We start from the raw sequence: 22,687 nt of genomic DNA on the forward strand, positions 1-22,687 counted from the left end.
TTAACCTTAACTATTCATTCACTGTTTAAATGGTTATTAACTGTCCCTCCTGCTCAGCTGTTCATGCTGACAAGTGAACAAGTGCTATAAAGCTCAGAACCTTCAGCAGGGGCTTTCTAATAGGTTTCACCCCAGGACAGCAGCAGGGGAGCCGGACAGGGCTGGGGTCTGCTCCCAACTCAGCATGCCGGGCAATGAGTTTAAACAGTCCATACCAGCAATAAGAAAGCCACTCTTAACTTCTTATACAAGTTTTTTTTTTTGTCTTACAAATACATAGTTTTTAAACACATTGGAGATAGAATCTTGGAATGTAATATAATCTGTAAACATTTCCAGTCTATCAGCTGTAGTAATAGTTTTCTAATTCCTGCAGTTTGATAAAGTGCTTCATACATAAGACTATTTGAGCAAAGCAAAGATACAGGATTTTCCCAAGCAGGTAAAATTCACATCCTCCAACCAAGCCTGCCTCTTCCTATCTCCGTCCAGCTGCTCTGAATAGTCTGTACTAGTCAAAGTGCCATTCCTCATGCACATGGCAAGCCTGGGCTTGAAGGCAAAGGATAAGAGTTAGTGCCTTGTACCCCTGCCATTCATTCTGTATTACAAACACTCGATTCCCTCTGATACTATTGCAGAGACCAGTATTTTGAATTCTGTCCTCACTTGAGCTGCTGCTTCATCTTTCAGTAAAGTCACAGTCTTGAACTTGTGCAGCTAGCCTGTTACAAATTCAGCAGTGACTTCCATGGGTGATCAAAAAGGAAGACCAGATGGAGCAGAGACAAGAAGAAAGCAAGGCACTGTTTAAACATAGTGATCCCATCAGCAAGTCACAGGTAAGGGGGACGAGGGGGGAAGAGTGATATTTTGGAAAGTTTCCCCATCTGTAAACCCTTCTGTGCAGCTGGTCAGAGTGGGCAACACCTGTTGTCCCCTTCCGATTAGAAACAGTGGTGGCAATAGGAAAGGCAGGCTACATGGCTCTTTTGGTGGAAAGGAAACTAATTTCTGTACTGAAGAGTCAGGTTCTCCTCTCCGGCTTCATACTCATCTACAGACCTGGCTTCTTCAAGACATTCTGGTGCAGAGACACTTGCACTGAAAATTATAAGTCTGGAAGCCCCCATGAGGTCAATATGTGCAGAGAAAGCTTCCACTCAGAAAGGCACATTAACTCTTTGGTGCTAGAGCTTACAGCAGCAGCAGGTCTTGGCTAACTTGCATGCCCTGTTGAACTCATTTCCTGTTGTGCTTAACATCAATTCAAAACTAATTCCAGTTATCAGAAAATTTGGCAAGCTAATGGCCTACCAGCTCTGGTATTGGGAACTGCTTATTCAACGCATTATGTTTTGTTTTCACTATTTCTGTTCGTTAGTCTGAACATAGCATGGACCATGGAAGAAGCTGGTTCTCCTTCCTCTACATTGCATATGGCGCATAGAGAACTGAAGTCAGTTGGACTTTTCTACCCTGCACTCTTCCACAGCAGGGAAGTTGAAATAGACGCTATCTCTGCAAACTGCATTGACCCTAAACTGAGAGGAGAATACAAGTGCAGAAGCCCCTTCTCTGCTGCTGGAAGTAGTCATACCACCACCATTTGGATTTCAGACCAGAATGACTAAGTCTATAAAAACAGGTTTGCAAGTTAAAGCTTGAATGAACCACAGTATGAGAGGAAGATGCTCCACAGAGGGAGTAGTAACCAGGGCAGTCGCCCAGGATGTGGCATCGGCTGTGTCAGGTATATGAACATGAGACACTCATTCTCTCTTGAAAGCTGCCCAAATAGCAGATGTTGTTGAACGGCAACTGCAGTCCTCAATGAAGCAGTGTATGCTCATCCCTGTGTTCATTCAGGACAAGGCGACTGCACGAATGGATGTATTCTCACTCAGAGCCACTCCAATGAAACATTTCTTTTTAAGATAGGTTAAGCCTGTGACATATATAAAGCGGATTATCCTACTGAATTCCACAGGCAGAGCCCGAAAGGGCTGCTGCTTAAACAGCAATGAGCAGTTATCCCTTGGACAGCTAACTATTTAATATGTGCTTAAGAGTTTAGAAATAGTTGTTACACTTTCAGGCTTTTTACAACTGTGAACAGGGCAAAGTTTCTTTCGAATAGAGCCAACTCTTTGCCATGCTGACGATCACCCTCTATCAGACAACGGATCCAGGCAATGCAGCTCCCCATTTGATTATATGGGAGATCCAAACGTTTCCAAGACAATGTACAGTATTTTCTTATTTTGATGATTTGTTTAACTTAACAGTAGACAAACTACTTTGATTACAATAAAAAAAAAAGGGGGGGGATTTCTGCTGGGGGCACAGGAGCTGGGGTTGACCACAACCAGGCAACACATTTTTAAAAGCATTGATACTGTCTGCACTAGTGTTTAAAATCACATTAAAATGTAATGTAAGCTAACATAAAGCAACCTATCTTCCTAGTGTAAACAAGGTCAAAGGGAGAAATGTGTCCTGTCTACCACTCAGGATGGTGGTTTATTATTACACTCTACATATACATTTATGGTCTTTGCAATTTGTCCTGGTTTGTGAATAGAATCTCTTCTGTATTGTTTCGTATTCTCTGCCAAAGATTCACTAGCACGTGTCTCAGGCTCTTGCAAAGCACGGTAGATTAGTTGCAAGGGAAACATTTTGAGCAAGCATTAGATAGAGTTAGCACTTAAGCTGCTAACACGCAACAAGCAATGCAGTCTGTGTAAGACCTGTTTTTACATTCACCCTTTAAGAGTGTCAAAAGCCGCAGCTCTCCCTAGCCCAAGCACCAAGAAATCGACCCACAGCGGGCACATTTACACTGCATTAATAGAGTGTGGCTGCAGTTCACATAGCTAGTTTAATCAAGCTAGCTTGTGTGTGAGTAGGAGTGAAGCAAGAGCAGCATTGGTTTCAGCATGGGCTAGTCATCCAAGTAATTACCTGGGTTCTGGGCACATTTATAGTGCTGAATTGTGCACTGCCAGGGCTTCACTGCTCCCAGTAGCTGAGCTAGCTAGAGTAAAGCGAGCTTGGCTATGCCTACACATGCTGTAGTCACATCTGATGATTGCAGTGTAGACAAACTTAGTGTCCTATTTAGGACAATCTAGTGTAGCCCCTGTCCCACGGGTGGTGGTGATTTCTCAAAGATGGAAGGGTCCTGCCTGTCCCAGACACCAGAACACTGATTAGCTTATTGACATATGTCAAGTAACTTTGGTTATTTCAATCATAGTTCCTCTTGCAGCAGAAACTAGCCAACACTATATACAAGAATCAGAATTCTAGAAGTTGAATATATCCCCCTTTAATGGGCAAGTTACCTAGAATAGGGAAATAATTATGGTCCAAATTTGACAGCTCATTCTTCCTAGTCAGTGTGTTTCCTTTTCACTCACTTGAAGCTTATTGCCTCCTTCACCTCAAGGCCTTTGTCTTCATCTTCAAGAGACAATGATCATGGTGGTACTGCCAAAAAAAGAGTAGCAGCATCACCATGATAAATACTCACTTGCTGATGAACTGAACATTTTCAGTCCTGTCTTGGTTATGTAACAATTGATAGTAGATCAGAGGGAACATCAGCCTTAGCCAGTTCGGGCTCTTACAGGCAGCCGTCCTCTGAGGATACCAGCGTGTAACAGACACCCAGGAGTGAAGACTCCAGCTCTTCCCAGGAAAGTTGATCACCCCAGAACTGCCCTGCTTCAACAGTATGAAAAGTTATCCCTTTCTAAGGGGTGTATCGTAGTTTCAATCAGCTATTTTCTACACATGTGACTGGCAGACTCCCGTAAGAAATGCTGTTCAGCAAGGTCATCTTTGGCCACACATTACCACTCATGAGCAAATATGCCCTGTGACATGAGTTCAACTCCCACACTGGGAAACATCACATCCAGCACTGACCCACCCAGCAGAGCTAGAGAGCCAACCAGAAGTTTTCCCCAGTTTTGCATGTGGATCTAGCAATATGAAATCAAACACCTAACCAATGAACCTGGGGAGAAAGGGAGGCTAGCCTTCAGCAATCCTTACCCACATATGCCTCTAGGTTGGGCCCCAAGCTTAAATAGCAAGGAATGCTTCAGACATCCTGTGTGACTCAGCACTTTACACATTGGCCAGTATATGTGTTGATAGCTGTAAGAGGGTAGTTAGTATGAGCAGCATGAGACTTCAGCAACAGCTGAACTGCAGCATGTGATGTACCAAGCCACTTCCAGTCCTTAGGCAGAGGGCCTCTGGGGCAATGAATCTCAGTCGTGCCCCAAGGCACTTCAAAATAAAGAACAAAAATCAGGAGATTGTCTCTCTCTTTCTCTGTATGTGCTTCGGTTTCCAGTCTGTCCATAAGTCAGAGAGCAGCTCAAAGCAGCAATATAAAAATAGCTGTTTGGAGGATTCCTTTTAATATCTGGAGTTAGAGGTCACACCCCCCTCTTGACCACACTTTGACTTGGTCAGTGTCAGATCTCAGAGCATTAATTGGCAAAGAAGTTGCCCTCTGGGGGTGACAATGGTGGTGTTGGCATGTTGTGGGGTCCCACAAACAGGCAGCTCAACTTTGGCTTCAGTTCATTCCAAACTTTACTCATCTAGAGGAAAGAAAGCAAAACAGCTTGGTGGGTCATTACTTTGTCACACAGCACACTCAAAGGTCTGAGTTCATGGTAGCACTAAGCTGTGTTGGAGGTTGGTCAAAAGCCAATGCATTTGCAGAAATGTTATATGGAAAACCAGTAAGTCCAGAGCACCTCTCCATCAAACTGGTGCTTTAATGCAGCTCTCTGAAGATCCTGTCATCCTTACCAAAATAGGCAGGCAGGGAAGAGACAGAGATTTGAAGGCTTGGTTAGAGCCCTCCACTGAAACTGTCTCCCCCAATGCACATTTCCATGAAGCAATGCATGGAAAGAAGTCTGAACCTAGGAAATGCTGAATGATTTATTTAAACACATAACAAGGCAACCTGTTAGAGCGGGGGGGCAGAAGGGGGGAAACTTTTTGGCCTGAGGGCCACATCTGGGTATGGAAATTGTATGGCAGGCCATGAACGAAGAGCTGTGATGACAATGCTTTTTTTTAATCCGAAAAGACACCCTGTGCCAGGATATAGCCACAGGTGGGTCTGGGTGGGCCGTGGTGTGTGTACACACACACACACACACACACTCTCTCTCTCTCTCAGGGGTCCACCTCATCACTTGCCCCACTCCGCCACCAGTGCTCCAACCGATGAGCGGGGTCAGGGGCTTGCCCCACTCCCCCTGCCCGCCCTCCTGCTGGGGAGCAGGATCAGGGCGCCAGAGCGGAGCAAGCCCCAAACTCCACTCCCTGGCCGGAGTGGGGAAATGAAGCTCAAGGGCCAGATTAAAAGCTCTGATGGGCCAGATGCGGCCCACGGGCCGTAGTTTGTCCACCATTGTGTTAGGTCCTTTTTCTTGCTATATAATTTCTGTTTAACACAAGGCAAAAAAGCAAATCCATCTAGCAAATATACAGCATCCACAATTGAATAACCCAGCATTCCACAGATAATTATCTCAGACAGCTCCAAAGCTAAAGTCACCCTGGGAAGTGCGGGGACTGGAAAAAATACACATACACACTTACACTTCCCCTGGGTTTGTCAGCACCACCTTCCCAAGGACAGCCCCACTCTTTGAGAAAGAGGGAAAAACAAACAGCTCAAATACGTATTTTCAACTGGGTAAAGGGAGGCAAGATGACTGAAGAACTTACCTCTTTATGGCCCTGGATCTGGGAGTTGACAAAGGCTCCCAAGATGTGGGAAGTGAGAGGCAGGTAGATATGGATTAGCTGTGTCTCCTGGTGCAGGCAGTACAAAGAAAAGTAATTCCGCAGCTCCATGGTCATGATTGCATTCTCTTGCTGAGACACAAAAAACCCAGTTAACCTCATTGCCCAGAAGGGTGATGCAAGGGTCGCAGAAGAAATGCATCATCCTCAGTGTCCACTCACACCAGCAGAACACAAGTTCTCCTCTCTACCCTGTAACTCAAGCACTTACCAAAAATCAAAAAACGCAGTCCTGTGCCCATTTTGTGTGGCAGCAACTGGAGAAGTCACATAGCAAGCACTTTCCACCATGCAGACCGTGTATTTATGCACCTCCTACAGGCAGCTATATTGGACCACCTTGTTTTTGATACCAAACACCAGCAGTAAGTGTTCAGTAGAACAAATGCAAATTCCTTACAGCACAGCAATTAATTTGAATAAGACTAAGATCTATGGGTGACCCTTTCTGCCTGTTCCAAAAGCACTGATAAGCCACATTATGGCAGTATTAGGAAGAGGTTTCCATCCAACACACATGCTACCCATCACTCCCACATACACAGAAACATCTGCCCTACCTCCACAATTCGTGACTCCAGCTGTTCCACAGACTCTGGCTCCTTGTTCTGCACAGTGGCACTCATCATCTGCTTCTTCATCATGCTGTACTTGTGCAAAGCTCGCTGGTGTTTGTGCAGTACTCCCTTCTCATGCCTCTCACATAGATCCTTCAGGAAGAAGGGAAACAACTAGTACTCACCCCATACCAGAGCCTAGATACAGGAACGCGGGCCATGGGAGAGGAGGGGAGAAGAGAACATGCACATCTGGGAGGTACACAGCTGAGGGCATGAAAGGTGTCCCATGAAATTTCTAAACTGTGGAGTATTTAAAATAAAGCCTTTTTTTTTTTTTAAATGAGAACCAGAACTGCTCCGAGCCAAAACAGAGGGTACAGCAGGTGATCTGAAGCTGCATCTCTGTCAGTCAATGTGCCTGGAACTTTACCAACACCGAACTTCCTATCTGGGTATCCCTTTTCAATATTAAACATCGCTAATTAACCTCTTGTTAGCTTGCAGTGCCCTGCTATTCCAATCCTGGACAGGGCCCCTCTTCAGGAAGGCTGCCAACTGTGTTGAACTGTATTTAGCTGCTTTTTGCAGGGTGTCCCTGAGGGAGTAGGCTGAGATCGTAAAACTCATTTCACTTGTAACTGAACTAATGTCGTCACATGTAAAAGGCAGGTCCACTAATTCATTCTCTTTCCCTGCCCCCAAAATAGCTGACTTATGAAAAAGATTATGCTACAAGTGAAGCAGATGGATATCTTCAACTCTTTGCAAGGTCTGGTGTCCATAAAACTTTTCATAAGCCAAGAGCAGATCAGTAACATTTCAGAGCTAGCCAAGGAAGAATCACTCCCCTCACTCTACATGATGCCAGTTTACCTCTGAACTGACTGTCCAGCCAGTTTTCCATTCCATAGAGCGTTACACCCTCTAAAAAGCACAAAACTGTTCTAAACAACTGTCTCACTGGCAGAGAAACAGCAGCACTCACTTTATAGGACTGGAGTAAATCCAGGAAAAGGTTCAGCTTCTCCACCACATCACTCTCTTCCTGTTTTCCCTAGAAAACAAGAGACAAGTACATTTCATATAAGCCTGGCAAGAGCTCACATCACAGCTCCTCAAACCCACTCAGTATGTTGACCCTCCACAGGAATCTCCAGGGCACACCAGCCATTACATAGCTACATCCAGCAGCTCTCACAGTGGGACTGGAGATCTTAAGCTTGGACACCAGGATGAACACAGAACTAACTGGAGTAGGAACAGCATTCGGATTGCCTGATCACTGCAACAAGAAGTTGGCATCATGAGTCCTCTGAGGTTTTCCATGCAGCTCTGTCTGGAACCCCTGCACTCATAGAATCCACTAGGATTTCATCATCCCTCCTTAAGACACACTTATTCCAGGTGACTTGGAAAGGTAAGAACTTCCTCCTTAGAAGACTTAATGAAACAAAAAGCAGAGCTGACAAGACACCAGCTAAACTTCAGCACTTGCTTGTTTGTTTCTTATGCCCCTTTTCCCTTCCTATGTCTGGGTCACAAATGTGGCTCTCTAGAACTTAGGCTCCTTGGTGCAGGAAACTGGTTTTATTTATCTGTAAAGCACCCAGAACATCTTTTAGCAGCATGAAGTGATGGTTGCAGTGAAGAGAAACTATCACTCGTCTTTTTGGATTGTCATGTGCTCGTGTTATTTGTCATCACATTATGCCGTTTCAACAGCAATAAGACCTCTTGTGTTCTGTCGGAATGAGTTTCATGTAGTGTTTAACAAGTGGTGAACGTCACAACTGGATACAGAAACAGGTTTTGCTGGACTATATTCACCATATGATCTTAGCCAGGCAGAGTGCAGGATTCTTGGACAGCTTGGGACAGTCACTATTTATTTATTCTTTAAACCTTTTTAAAAAGGCTCCCCGCACACTTTTCCCCTCCTCATTTAACACCTTTGAGTTTTTTAATTCCACCAGTCAGAACATGTAGCCCAGTAGCATATCTGGCCAGTTGGACATGGCTTTAGACTAACGCCTGCATAGCTGCTAAGAAAGGGAGAGTAATTTCTTGGGCACCCATGCCTAGAAGGCCTTTGAATCAAGAGGCAACACTAGGCAAAAAACATCTCTCAATGCAGCAATTGTGATTATATAGGAGAAGCAAATGGCAGAGGAACTCACCTGCTGTACGGCCTTATCGGCCAACAGCGCAAATTCGACAGACAAGCCTTTCAAGGCCTGTTTCAGAGTCCCCCACGTGCTATTGTTCAGAGCAGCCCAGGAGGGAAGTGGTGTCGTGTCTGAGCCCAAAGCACTGGCAGAGGAAAGAAGAGGCAGTGAGTAAGATCCCACTAAGCAGCTAGGTTGGTCTGATGATTTACCCATCCCAGCAGTTACTGGAAGTTTCCCCCTCTCAAAACTCACTAGTAGGCTCTGGGAAAATAGAGTCCCCTGGGAATCAGGTGGCAATAAGTTTATACCTACTCCCTAAGAAGGTCAAGTTAGCAGCAAAGTGCAGTGATAGCAGGTTGGGATATGTATATGTGGGTGAGTGTATGCACACACAAACGAGAGAAAATGAAAGGAACTGTGCACTAGCAAGACCGTTAGTGTTTTCAATTTAAAACAAAAATGCGGAGTGTGTGAACATATGCAGCATGTAAAAGGGTCTATGAATGTGCACGACCACACACCCATGTACTTGGGGACTGCACCATTTCATGCAAGTGTAAATCAGATGCAGAATGTCAATGCTGTTTTCTCTCCCTCACCCTGGGGAACACACCCACTATGTTTTCTTCTCTCTGCAACAGGAAAAAGTGAACCTGGTTTGTGCCATGCGTCTTCAGAAGTACATGCCCCATAGACATTCTACTGGTACATCTCTTGCTCTCTTTAAAACTCAAGACTGTTCACAGAAGTGTGCTCTAGAGGGCATCCTCACAACCTAATCTACCTTAGTTCCTTTCCAAATATGAGAAGATCTGAGGCATTATCAATGGCTCGGGAAGCTATTCTTTCTGCACGGTCCCGCAGTTTGTAGAAGCTGTTGTAGATGTTTCGGATAAGCTCTCGACTGGCAGCAAACTGGGCCTGGATGTCGGCGGGGAGGAAGTCCTGAGGCAGCAAAAGAAAGCTTAGTAATGGACTCCGTTGCATGATAAGTCACAAAGAGAGAGATCAGGAGTAGTAACCTGGTGATACCGAAAATGGTTTTATGCTCTGAGAGGAGCCATTGAAAATGGCATTATGATGTTCCAGGCCTATCAGTGACTCCAGCCCTGCAAACTCAACCAGGTATTACAAGCTGAGTTGAGCTGCTTCGGGCTTGTACCTCATCAGTAAAAGATTGTGCAACCAGAGCTTAGTTAACAATTCCACTCGTGACGCATGGGCCACAATAAGATCCACCTCAGTCTCCCATAGCTGGGTTTGCTCTGCAGAGCTAACATCAGTAAAAGTTGGAATAGTCCCTACTGTCAAGCACTGTGAATAATACACACAGAGGGGGCAGGACTGCTGAATAATAACGGGACCATCTTTATTATTTATTTGTATTGCGATAGCACCTAGGAGCCCCTGTCACAGACCAGAGCCCCATTATGCTAGGTGCTGTAAAGGCCTCTTTTTTTTTTAAACCCATAAGCAACATTTAACCCTTCACTCGCTGATTTATTTTCCCCTCACCCCAGGCTGAACTTCCACAAAAGCAAGCAACTCAGGGGAGCAGTGATGTCAGGTTCAGCAAGCATGATACACAACTAGGGTATAGCAGCCTTCCCCAAACAAACAAACAAACAAAGGTGAGATTCATAGCTTCTCTCATAGACAGAGAGGGATTATGACATAAAGGAATAGCAAGCGACAGGATGAACTTTCAAACTATGTGCATTTGGACAAAGACTTCTCTCATACTAATTTTGTACCATTTTACTAAGCAGACCCAGGCTGGACATTCTAGGCCTAGAAATAACCAACTATATGTTTTGTGATGAAGAAAACAGAAGATCAAGTCAAAAGAAGGTCCCTTACAGTTCTCTGTGGAAATTGTTCCTTTTCTCTTCAACTACAGCCCCTCTCTTTTACCCAACAGATACAAGACCTTGTGAACATGGGCTACCGGGATTAAGATTGCAATTATGCACCATAAAGAAAAATACCTTGGCCCGGGGGGCTAGTTGGCAAGTCATGAACTCGTCTCCCACTCCTTGGACCAACTCCCTCAGCTTGTTCTGCACATCCTGGAAAAGCAAAAGAAACGACCAACCAACCAATTCAACCCATCTGGCAATTCCCAGTGACAATGAAAGGCAATTTCAATCCTGTTAAAACCTGGGCCTCCTCATGCACTAAAGCAACAATCCACAGTTGATGATTGCTTTTATTACACACGGAAAGGGTCCACCTTTTCATGGCATTTAACCCTTCCTCCTGGAGGGAAAAAATCAACCTCTCATGCCAAAGCGGCAGAGAAAAAAGTGATTCCATATACTGAACCCATTTGTAATCCCTGACCCATCTCTCTCTATGAATTTCCAACTCCTGTATCACCCTCTTCCCCTAAAATTTAAACACATACAAATGTTAACCCTCCACCTCAAATGCTGCATTCGTCTGAGGAGAAAGTTCTTCCTGTGCTAAAAGTCTGCATTAGGAGACTGAGAAGTCCTAGAACAACAATGTTTCTTAGCTCTCCCCTGGTCAAATACCTTTCTGGGGAGTATCAGAGATAAGGAGTGGTATGACATATATTGCCACCGGAAAGAGCATTATTTTCAAGAGATCATGCCTACAGCATTGCAGAGATGACACATCTCACTGTCCAGTAGCAGAAGTACCTAGTGTGGACGATATGCTCCACTAGCCCCTAGTAGCCAGGATCACAATTGTGGGGATTACAAACGTGCAGGCAATAGGCAGCTCTAAACTTGGTAACTGTTTCCCAGTGCACAGGAGGATATGCAAACACGTGGCATCATCAACAAATACTCACCGAGCCACTAAAGGAGAGAAAGAGCTTCAGGAGCACATCTTCTGAGAAAGGGGGATGTCGAGCCACCAGATTAATGAAACGCTTCAGAGCCCGCCGCCTAGACTCTATGAATTCTCGGTCAGCTACAGGAGGGAACACTACATTAGTGTTAATGTATCAGGCATTGCAACAGGCTCAGGAAGAGGGAAAGGCAGCATCAAGTCCAACTGCTCCCTTGCATTTACATCTGCAGCAAAACCCAAGAACAGTACTACTTGTGCCTTCTGGCAGCTCCATGCAATAGGTCTGCTGGGTTCACTGGTCTAGCCATTGGATTAGCAGAACACTGCAAACCCCCACTCCCTCAAATGGTTTGTTACAGCTTGTCTTAAGTTCCGCAAGCCCTTCTGCACCTATTTACCTCAACAGGACTACCCGGGTGAGTCAAGTTAAGCACATGAGAATTTGCAGGATTGGAGCCTTAGATTGCAAGCTCTTGTGTACAGGGAAGCTATGTCTACACTAGCACTTTGTCAGTCAGGGGTGTAAAACAAAAAAAAACAAACAAACAAACAAAAAAACACTCCTGACCGACATTAAGTTTCACCAACAGAAGCACCAATGTGGACAGCACTATGCTGGTGAGAGAGCAACTCTCGCTGACATAGCTACTGCAGCTCGTTGGGGGTGGTTTAATTATGCTGACAGGAAAGCTCTCTCCCGACGGCATAGGGCGGCGACACGGGAGATCTTACAGTAGCGCAATTGCAGCCACTGCAAGGTCTATAGTGTAGACATAGCCAGAGCTTCTCTTCCTTTATTTTTATGCTGCATCTGGCACAATGGGATTCTTATCCTGTGTGGAGCATCTGGGCACTACTGCAATACAGATCATTTTTATAAGCACAAGCTACAAATTCGGGTCCAACAACAAGTAAATCATCCCAGTTCTTTAATAGATGACGTGCAAAGCAAAATTAATATTTGTACCCTTTTTTGCTCCTTTATGTTGTGGAAAGATGGCTTCAAAATATTTTCCCCAGAAGTTCCCTTGCCCCATACATTGTTTGGGTTGGGATTTTTTTCTTTGTTTTGGTTTGTTGTTGTTAATTTGTTTTTTGTTTTGTTAAAACTGGTTTTCCTCTTTTCTATGGAAGACTTTGCTGAGACCTTTGGAGGACAATTCACAATAAACTAAACCCTAAGGTGCAGTTCTCCTAGATCCTAATTGTCAGGCTACAAGAAGTTCAGCATGTCATACTCCCAGAGATGGGAGGGGCTCAGATTTCAGACTATTGTCATGTCCTTATCCAAGTAATTCAAACATCATGCTAAAGTCTTCCAGGAAGAAGTGAAGGCCAGAGCTGATATTTGTAAAGTTAAACAAAAACAAAACAAAAAAATAGCAGCTCTTTGTTTTTTTAAGGGAGAAGAAAGGGTTGCAAAGAAAACCATGCCGCCTTCTAAGTACACAAATAGCCTAGAGACCCCCCACCACAGCTTATTAGAATTGTCCCTGGCAACATTTTCACATCATAAAGGGACAAGTGAAGGGCATCACAGCCTTTTGCTTCCCAGTTCACCTTTAACTTGAGTTTGTTGGCCACCAGCGGTCCCATAATGATCCTTAACTACCAAGTGATTTTCAGTTGCTTGAGTCACAAGTCCACTAAAACCTTGTGCTCTGCAATACTGCTTCCCTGTTTTATTAATCTAACTAGACATATCCACCCACTAATAACATGCAGTGAAACAGCAATTACCAGGACGAATTTTTACAAGAAACAGAACTACTGTTAAGTTTTCTAGGTCATCAGTACTTACTACCACACATGGAAAGACAAACTCAAGTCAAAGTGCATGGAAGGGAAGGAGAGAGTGGTGAAACTCTGCTCCGTTCCAATTGCTTCCATCTAGTGGCTGTTGCCACTCCCCTTCTTTATGGCTCATACACAACCCTGGAGAGAACTGGCAACAAGGAGATTTAAAAAAAAAAAGGAAAAATTAAGATGGGGAAAAAAAAAAATCAGAAGGCAAATTACTTCCTAAATGTGAGATTTTTTGGACTACAGAATAGTCTCCCATGGGAAGTGATGGAAGTGCCAACATTTGGATAATTTAGAAACACACAGAATAAAAGAGTGGAAGATATATAGTAGAGAATAATCCAGTACTAATATGGGGCTGGAAAACGATAACCTCGTAGATGTTTTGTGTCGCTAACTTCTATGATATCTATACTCACTGATAAATTCTCTTAAATAAAATGATCAGCAGTGAAATAGTGTTGACATTCAGTATTGTTGCCATTAGTTATTGTTAGGTTTAAGCGTCAACTCTCCACTAATATTAACTGGAGCAGGTCACTCTTCTCACAGGTATTGTTTCAGGCTGTAGGTCTTCAAATTCTCACAGACTGCACTGCATTAGATCATATTCATAATTATCCTTGAAACGTCAAGAGTTATATTAAAAAAAAAAAACCCACACCCGACATCTTACATTCTGCAGAAATTGACAACACTACCAGAGTAGCTCCAGAATTATCATTCTGGCCTGTTCTGGTTCACTTTAAACCCTGCGCCAGAACCGTTCACGAATTTCTGACTCTTCTTTTTCTATGGCATAATATGGACTCCTTAAATTAAATGAATAATTTATTGTGAAATGTTAAGCTTGGCAATATGGGCAGAAGACAAGACAGTGAAAGGCTTGTTCTTTAGCAGATAAAGCAGAAACAAAACAAAACTGTATAAAAGACTTCTGTAATGTATTAAATAATACAAATAAAACTTAAAAACAGTGTCAAGATTTCAGACTAGAGAAAAATATATCCAAAGTAGCTTTGATGTGTAGTCAAGCTTGGAGTATTTCACTATCCACAAGTACATTGTAACCATTAGAATATGAAGGAAATGATAGTCTGATTCCAAACCCATCATTAATCTTTTTAGTTTCTATTTTGACTCTACATAACTAGACAATCTGTTTTTAAAGCAGAACAAGAAAAAAGCTACTCCTGAGATAGGTGATTTTTGTAAGAGAAGAACAAGAATCTCTCTGATAGGAAGATACCTTTTATATATGCACAGTTACTTTATTCATGTGGCCAATATTGGTATAGAAAGGTTTCCAGGGGAGATGACACAGCCTGGAGAAGCTATTTACTTCCAGTCTCTGTGCTTGTAAATAAAGGCCATAAGCTTGAACAAAGAAAAGGTGGCGTAAGCCACACTCTCACTGAGGGATGTGAACATTTTTTTATACACTAATTTCTTTTGGAGTATTTAAACCTTTTCATACGCAAATAATTTTCCCCACTTTCCATCTCTATGGTTCTCCCACCACAGAAGAGAGAAGGGGTATCTAAAGCATCTTTCGTACTCAGAGCACTTCACAAAGCAATGTGCCACAGCACATACTGCAACTGCTTAATGGTACAGTAGCCATTCTGCACTCATCAATGTGCGTCAGGACCACCGACATTATAACCTACTTTACTGGGGAAGAAATAGCTGAAACTCTACCCTAGTCTAGGTCTATCCCTCACTCTAGGGCTAGCCTTACTCTTTTCATGAATGCCATAGGATTTTCAACGTACACCTGGAGAGTCACCAGTGGAACTTTACATTAATGTCTTATCTGAAAATGACTTCCAGCAATGCAGTGCTGGCCTCCCCAAGGTACGCACTACACTGTCAGCACTGCTTTTTGAACCAGAGGACAACAAATGCTATGGATTCTTCGAGACACGTGCATTCTTGACTGTATTCTCATGAGCACATTCATACCAGAGCCCATTCAGTCACTAGGAAGACCCAGGTTTACCTCCCAGCATTCTCTTTGGAGGAAGTGCAGGCACCATACGATATGGGAACTTCTGAAGCAGCATCTCATGGAATACCACGAAGTCATTGTATCGCCTGTACACAGAGCACTTGAAGCGCTGCAATAGAGAAAGAAACCTCACAATACTCAGTCAGGAACAATAGCAGCATTTCAGTAAAGTTAAAGCCACATGTGGGACTTAAGAGAGTGGCTGGTACATTTCTTGGATTTGCAGATCACTTGCTTTAAGCTAACAGTAAAAAAAAAAAAAAAAAAAAAAGTCACACAGAACCCTCCAGCCCCTCTCAGTTATGCACTTGGATGGCTTAATATAAATTGGATAGCTTGCTGGTGGGTTAGGTCCCTTTGGGAACAAGAGTTTCAGCAAAGGGCATATTTCAAATTCCATACACACAAAACATGGGGGCAAAGACATTTTATAAAGGAAAGGGGAGATGTTTTCTGTGGTTTACTGGAAGGAGGCGATAGATGTCCCTAAATTTGCTGTGATTCCACATAATTCCTCCTCCTCTCTTCTGCATCATACAAAGACATAAAGGAACAATACAATTGCAATGAGCACCCTATCATCATTAAGGAGCATTTCAATGCTGATGTACTCCAGTCACGATTCCAGTTCCTGGTAACATCCACCAAACCAGGTCTAATGCCAGGGGAAGCAAAATAGCTTTAAGCAAACATAATTCTCACCCCTCCAAAACCCAGCTCTTTGACCTTTGTTAGTGAGTCATGCAGCAGAATGAAGAGAAAGTGGGAATTGTTGTGGGATTCCTAAAACAGCCTGAAGTTCCTTATAACCTTAGTTTCAAGATTTTTGCATTTCTGATGTCAGGTTGCAGGAATGAACAGTGAGAACATCCAGGTTTTGGAGATTAATTTGGGTCCAAAATGAGTGATGTAGCACATAAAGAGAGCCACTTGAAAGGCACATTGACAAGTCGTTTAAAAAACACATTTGGCTGATGGAATAGCATGTTGAAAAGACTAAATGTCATCACATCTGCATCGTACACTGCTAGTTCTTATTGCAGAGCTGTGCAATTTCAGAAATAACCCAACGAGACAAATAACTGGAGCACAATGGATACAGCTCTTAGGACTTCCTCGTATCTGCTCTGCAATCAGCAGTCTGATTTGTTCTTGGAGATTTGAGCGGGTGCCCAAGCCTCTTTATGAAGAATCTCATTACACAGAAAGAGAACTGTTGGAAGAATGACGGCTCAGGGAATTGGTCATGGGATAAGAAGTCTCTCAAACCTGTGATCCAAAGGTGACTCTGGCTAAGGACAGTAGTCACTGAAAATTGCTACAACACTGTCAGACAGTTGCTTCTTTGGTGACCTGTGTGGAGTGAGCTGGTGCTCTTGGGCCAGTTCTTATGGGACGGATAGCCTCATCAAAAACACACCCCATCACAGAAGACACTAGTGAGCAGTCTCACAAAGGGGATAAAAACTGAATTCCCCGCTTGCTCCAAAGGTGGTCCCTACAGTCAGGATTGGGGAAGTGAATTGGGAGTGGCATGGGAGAACCTGCATTGCTGCTGGCTGTGCCATATGTGCGTTCATATACAGTCTAGTCTTCAAGTGAGTTTGGTAGTTACACTCTAGTCCTCAGAAGATGTCCATTCACCTTACAAAACGACAACAGTATTTGTCAGTCCCTGCTTTGGAGAGGCCCAGTATTGGAAAAGCAGAGGTTAGGATTAAGCTGCAGTGGCAAAACTGTAAAAGATACCTACATGAATGCCTGACTCAAACCAGCATCACCAATACATTGAACAGATTAAAAAAAAAAGTATCTGGCTTTTGAATACAGGTTAAACAACTGCATGGAAACTCCTACGGGAACACGTTCTCCCACAGACACCAGTGTTCTCCCACATTACCTTGCTGGAAACTTCATACTCCACATGTTTCAGAAAGAGGCCCTTCTTCTCAGGTATAAGCTCCACCTGCACAGTGTCCTTGCTCAACAGCTCTTGTAGGGTGTGGGAGAGCAACAGCGGGTTTCCCTGGGGCGTCTGCATGAGCAGCTGTTCCGGATCCTTTGGCTCAATTACTGGAGGCTTTGCCAAGTCTAAAAGAAAGAAGAGAAAATTGAAGTTTTTGAAAGAAAAACGGAGTGAAAGAAGGAGTCTTAAAATATCCTGTTCCTCTGCTATGTCCTCTCACAGCACCTCAACACAAGTCAGAAGAGTAACCAAGGCACTCCTTCCACAAGAGGCTCTGCTCATTTAACTACCTCTCCCACTCTTAGCATACTTGGTACCGCCCTCTCCACAACACCCTGAGCATCGCCTATTACACTTAGTCATGAAGCCAGCTCTGCTTCTCTGTTACAGGCCAGATTTGTTCTGTGAATCAGCTATGAGGCCTGCATTTCCTGTCTGTGCAGCTCCCACCGCAGCAGAATCTGCCAAGCTAAGTGAATACCTAGCTCAGCACTCTTGGATCCTGTCTAGAACAAATTGTGGAAGGAAAGAAACTGTTATTTTAAACTGCAGAGTAGGAATTAATATATTACTTTCATGTCCTTAGAACAGAAGTGAGCAAACTATGGCCCGTGGGCCACATCCGGTCCGCGGGACCCTCCTGCCCGGCCCCTGAGCTCCCGGCCCGGGAAGCTAATCCCCAGCCCCACCTCTGCAGCCTCAAGCGCGCTGTGCCGCCAGCGCAATGCTCTGGGCGGCCGGGCAGCGCAGTTGCAGAGCTGCGGCCTGACCCGGTGCTCCGGGCAGTGCGGCAGTAGCGCTGCCAGCCGCCGGTGCTCCGGGCAGTACGATAATGGGGCAGGGAGCAGGGGGGTTGGATAGAGGGCAGGGTGGTCAGTGGGTGAGGGTGTGAATAGGGGTCGGGGTGGTCAGAGGGCAGGGAACAAAGGAGTTGAATGGGGGTAGGGATCAGGAAGGGGGAGTTGGATGGGGTGGCGGAGAGCAGTCAGGGGCAGGGGTTCCGGGGGTGGTCAGGGGACAGGGAGAAGGGGTGGTTGGATGTGGCAGGAGTCCCGGGGGAGCCGTCAGGGGTTGGATAGGAGGTGGGGGCCGAGCCACGCCTGGCTGTTTGGGGAGACACAGCCTCCCCTAACCAGCCCTCCAATTTTGGAAACCCGATGTGGCCCTCAGGCCAAAAAGTTTGCCCGCCCCTGCCTTAGAAAGAAAGGAGGCACTTCACTTGACAGAACTTAATTAATCTCTATGATAGTATAGTGGGGTATGTGGGAACTAATTAGCCCCATTAATAACTTTAGCACCTCCGTGCACTGAAGCTCCAGGCAAGAGGCTTCTTGAATAGGGGAGCCAACTGGGCAAATTTTCACTCAGAGCAAGCTCTGGATAAGATTCCAACTTCATAGACTCATAGACTCATAGACTTTAAGGTCAGAAGGGACCATTATGATCATCTGGTCTGACCCCCTGCATGCTGCAGGCCACAAAACCGTCCCTACCCTTCCCTTGACTCTGCTGATGAAGTCCCCAAATCCTGTGTTTTAGTGACTTCAATTGGCAGAGACCCTCCTGCTAGTGATCCCTGCCCCATGCTGCGGAGGAAGGCGAAAAACCTCCAGAGGCTCAGCCAATCTACCCTGGAGGAAAATTCCTTCCCGACCCCAAATATGGCGATCAGCAAGACCCCGAGCATGTAGGCAAGATTCTCCAGCCTGACCCTTGTTAGCCATTATACTATTTACCTTCCATTGCTCGGTATTTCACATATCAAGGGTCATGCATCCTAGGTGGGGCAGCTTCTTACAATGAAATCAAGCACCCAGCTGTGCAGCTTGGACAGACCGGTTCCCCAATAATTCTAAGCAATACAGAATGGCTCTGAAATACAGACCACCTCCCCGGGGAACAACCGAATACAGAAAGGGGGTGATAATCTGGGGTACTCCCTTACTAGACATACTGCAGCTCAGCTACACACCTTGACTTTACTGCATAATTACACATACACCTCTACCCATATATAACACTGTCCTCGGGAGCCAAAAAAATCTTACCCCATTATAGGTGAAACCACGTTATATTGAACTTGCTTTGATCCGCCGGAGTGCACAGCCCCACAGAGCACTGTTTTACTACGTTATATCCAAATTCATGTTACATCGGCTCGTGTTATATCAGGGTAGAGGTGTACTATGCAACAGGTAAATTCATATAAATGCTTCCCAGGTCATGGGAAATATAGAGATTCCTTTCCTGTTTCCAATCCCACTGTAAAGGGAAGCTATAACCATGCTATCCTTCCAAGCAGGCAGGAGCTGGACCACCTGGCTGAACGTTTGTGAGCAGAAAAGATCTGGCTGGTTTAGGATCAATAGATGTTAACATCCTCCAGTGACGTAACAGAGGGGCTTCAAGCAATAGCTCAACAGAAGGGTATGGAATAGGGTATAACACTAGGGTATGGAAAAGGAAATTCATTCACAGAAGGCAGAATCAAAGGTTTTTTCCTAACTTGAAAGCCCTGTCCTTATGATAAGGTTTTACATCCTGTTTGCTGTAAGCCCAGATAAAGCAGAAAACTAGTCCATCTGCAATTCCACCGACACACTGCTTCAAGATAGAGATCAGGCAGTTTGTTCAGTTTTCTGCAGATATTTGACTTTTTCTTTTTTTTTCTTTAGTAAAGCAAACCAAATCCAGGACAAATGACCATATCCCACAAGTCTAGTTAGTCGTCAGATTCCTGCTAATGTGACTCAAAGAAGCGAGCCTTGAAACCTCAGCATTGCTCAGGATAACAAATCACCTGGCAACTGCCTATATAATAGCTTCTAGAAGATTTACATGCCAGTAACTTGGAAGAAATCACTGCAATCTGATTTAATATTAATATTGTTTACTCCTGGATGACATTGCAACATATCTGTCCTTCCAGCCAAAAGATAGATGCTACAAAGGCTTCTACTGGACTAAGAAAGAGGGAAGGAGAGGTAGAAGACAGTGAGGTCAGGACAAAGGTAGTGAGGTAAAAGGCAGGTTCTCTAATGCAGTAGAAGAATCCTCCCCCATTTCATCTTTGATAGGGCAGCACTTTGATATGTAAATCTTTTATCAAAGGCAGTACCACTTCAGCTTCGCAATGATATTAAATGCCTTCAGTCAACAGTACCCATCAGACACAAATCATCCCATAACGTTAAAACCAATCCACAGAATTAATTCACATTCCTACAACCAGAAGAGCCCCTGAAAGAGATGATTTCTCCTTTCCTAATCCAACACCAAGAGGGATTTTAAATTACTTGGTTGCCTTCTTAGGAGGTGTACAATTTGGGGCCACAGCTTCTTTCACAGAGATGCTGTCTCATCAAGGAGACTAACCACTAGTTAGATCAGCTTCAGAAACTCTTTGAGTGTAAAAAGCTGAGTATTTCTTCTCTTTCCACACCCCACAGGCCCTCTGAGCCATCCACGCTTCTCTCCTAACCACTCTTCAGCAACTTCACCCACTTCTGACTTCAGGCCTTCTTCCATGCTGCCTCAGACATCTGGAGCAGCCCTCTGAAGCACACCAAACTCACCACCACCACCAAAAGGCTTCTGAATATCCACCTATTCCCAGGAAGCATTCTAGCAATAGTGACCATACTGGGACAGCTTAAGTTTGTTCTCTTGATTTATACCCTCTCATGCATTTAGCCTGGAAACTCCTTGGGACACGGACTGGTTTTCTATTTGGCAGAGTTCTCCCACTGCAGTATACACAGGCAGCACCATTTACATAACAAATACCCCAGTGCTTCTTCCAAATTACAGAGTAACGAGGCCTGGCACAAGGGCATGCTTTCAAGTAACTGTCTCCAGATGCAGAATACAGCATTTCAGCCCTTGTCCTAGGGTAAGTGGATTCTCCATCTCTTGATGCCTTTCTGGAAGATATCCTTTAGCCAAACACAAGTTAATACATGGATAACTGGGTGAAATTTAGTGGCCTATGATACACAGGGAGATGAGACTACATGATCTAATGGTCCTTTCTGGTAATAAAAATCTGTGAATCTATAAAAACATGCAATTGAACATCCCGCTGTAGAGAGGACTTATCTTATCACCGCCCCATACCTAAACCCAATTCGCTGAGAGTACCCTTTTCCACCTTCAGATTATTTAATAACTTATTTCATGTGTAGACTCAGGGCTATCTGAACACCTCAAACAGAACTCAGTGGTTCTCTGTGCTGTCATGAGAGTAACTCATGTTCAGAGGAAGAAAGACAGGAAAACAATCTTTTAACCAGGGACTGGTTAAAATGTGACCCACCCATTTCCTGAGAGGACAGGGTCAACCAACACTAATGTAAAACCCACTCCTCCGTATGCCAGTATTCACTCCCCATCATCCTACTTGCCGACATATAAAATAAAGTAAAAATTCCACAATAAGACACTTGCACTCCTCCAAACCAGAGGTTTAGCAAGAAATGGCAATCCTTAGAAACAGACAGGAGGGGAAAGATGGGCATCCAAAAATTTGAGGACCATAGGGGGAAAGAATCTGCAGGAGGAATCCTGAATCCTCCAACGTTTAGCTGTAACCCTCAGAACACTGGCATAAATCCACCCAAATTAATGTTCAGAGCAACTTTATGAAAAGTATTCAGCTTCCAAAGGGTTAATAATGTGAATGGCCCTTAGATTCCTCCTGCGGTTTAGAGCTCACACTGCACACTAGGGGAAAAAATGCAGAATGAAACCCCATCTTGAGGATCTCTGCAAGACATGTGTTGCCCATTGCAATTTTAGCATGCTACTCCTAAAACCTGCAATACTCTTCCTGTCTTCATCTATTATCAAGCACCCCCTTATTCTCTAGTCCCCTGCCTAACACCCACCTCTTCAATTAATCCCTTCTCCTCATCAATAATCCCCAGACTCAATCTCTCCTGAAATGTTTTGTAGCTTATTTAAATTGCAAGATTGTCTATGCATGCATCAATTATGATACCACAAACATAAATGTGTATTAATTAGGGCTGTTGATTAATCGCAGTTAACTCACACGATTATTAATTTTTTTGAGTTAATGATTACAAATTTTAATCGCAATTAATCGCAGTTTTAACAATACCATACCAATTGAAATTTATTAAATATTTTGGATGTTTTTCTACATTTTCATATAGATTGTATTCTGTGTTGTAATTGAAATTGGTGTATATTATTTTTATTACAAATATTTGCACTTTAAAAATGATAAACAAAATAAATAGTATTTTTCAATTCACCTCATACAAATACTGCACTGCAATTTCTTTGTGGTGAAAGTGCAACTTACAAATGTAGATTTTTTTGGTTACATAACTGCACTCAAAAACAAAACAATGTAAAACTTCAGAGCCTACAATTCCACTCAGTCCTACTTCTGGTTCAGCAAATAGCTCAGACAAACAAGTGTATTTACATTTACAGGAGATAATGCTGCCCTCTTCTTATTTACAATGTCACCAGAAAG

The 22,687-nt window shown here is 43.9% G+C and overlaps 1 protein-coding gene across 3 annotated transcripts in view; it reads right to left on the reverse strand.

The window, feature by feature from the left end:
• Positions 1-235: 235 nt before the first annotated feature.
• The window catches only part of SNX8 (sorting nexin 8), a 31,325-nt gene continuing 8,873 nt past the window's right edge, over positions 236-22,687 (reverse strand). For all 3 annotated transcript variants that reach the window (XM_054041368.1, XM_054041366.1, XM_054041367.1), the window contains exons 2-11: positions 17,116-17,306; positions 15,207-15,324; positions 11,400-11,521; positions 10,567-10,647; positions 9,363-9,523; positions 8,588-8,720; positions 7,396-7,464; positions 6,411-6,560; positions 5,773-5,922; positions 236-4,625 (exon numbers count right to left, since the gene is read on the reverse strand). In XM_054041368.1, coding sequence (XP_053897343.1) covers positions 4,512-4,625; positions 5,773-5,922; positions 6,411-6,560; positions 7,396-7,464; positions 8,588-8,720; positions 9,363-9,523; positions 10,567-10,647; positions 11,400-11,521; positions 15,207-15,324; positions 17,116-17,306 — 1,289 coding nt within the window. In that variant the 3' untranslated portion in view covers positions 236-4,511. The remainder of the gene's footprint in view (positions 4,626-5,772; positions 5,923-6,410; positions 6,561-7,395; positions 7,465-8,587; positions 8,721-9,362; positions 9,524-10,566; positions 10,648-11,399; positions 11,522-15,206; positions 15,325-17,115; positions 17,307-22,687) is intronic.

This window comes from Malaclemys terrapin, chromosome 10 (genome assembly GCF_027887155.1).
Source record: "Malaclemys terrapin pileata isolate rMalTer1 chromosome 10, rMalTer1.hap1, whole genome shotgun sequence".
In the NCBI taxonomy this organism is placed as follows: domain Eukaryota; kingdom Metazoa; phylum Chordata; order Testudines; family Emydidae; genus Malaclemys; species Malaclemys terrapin.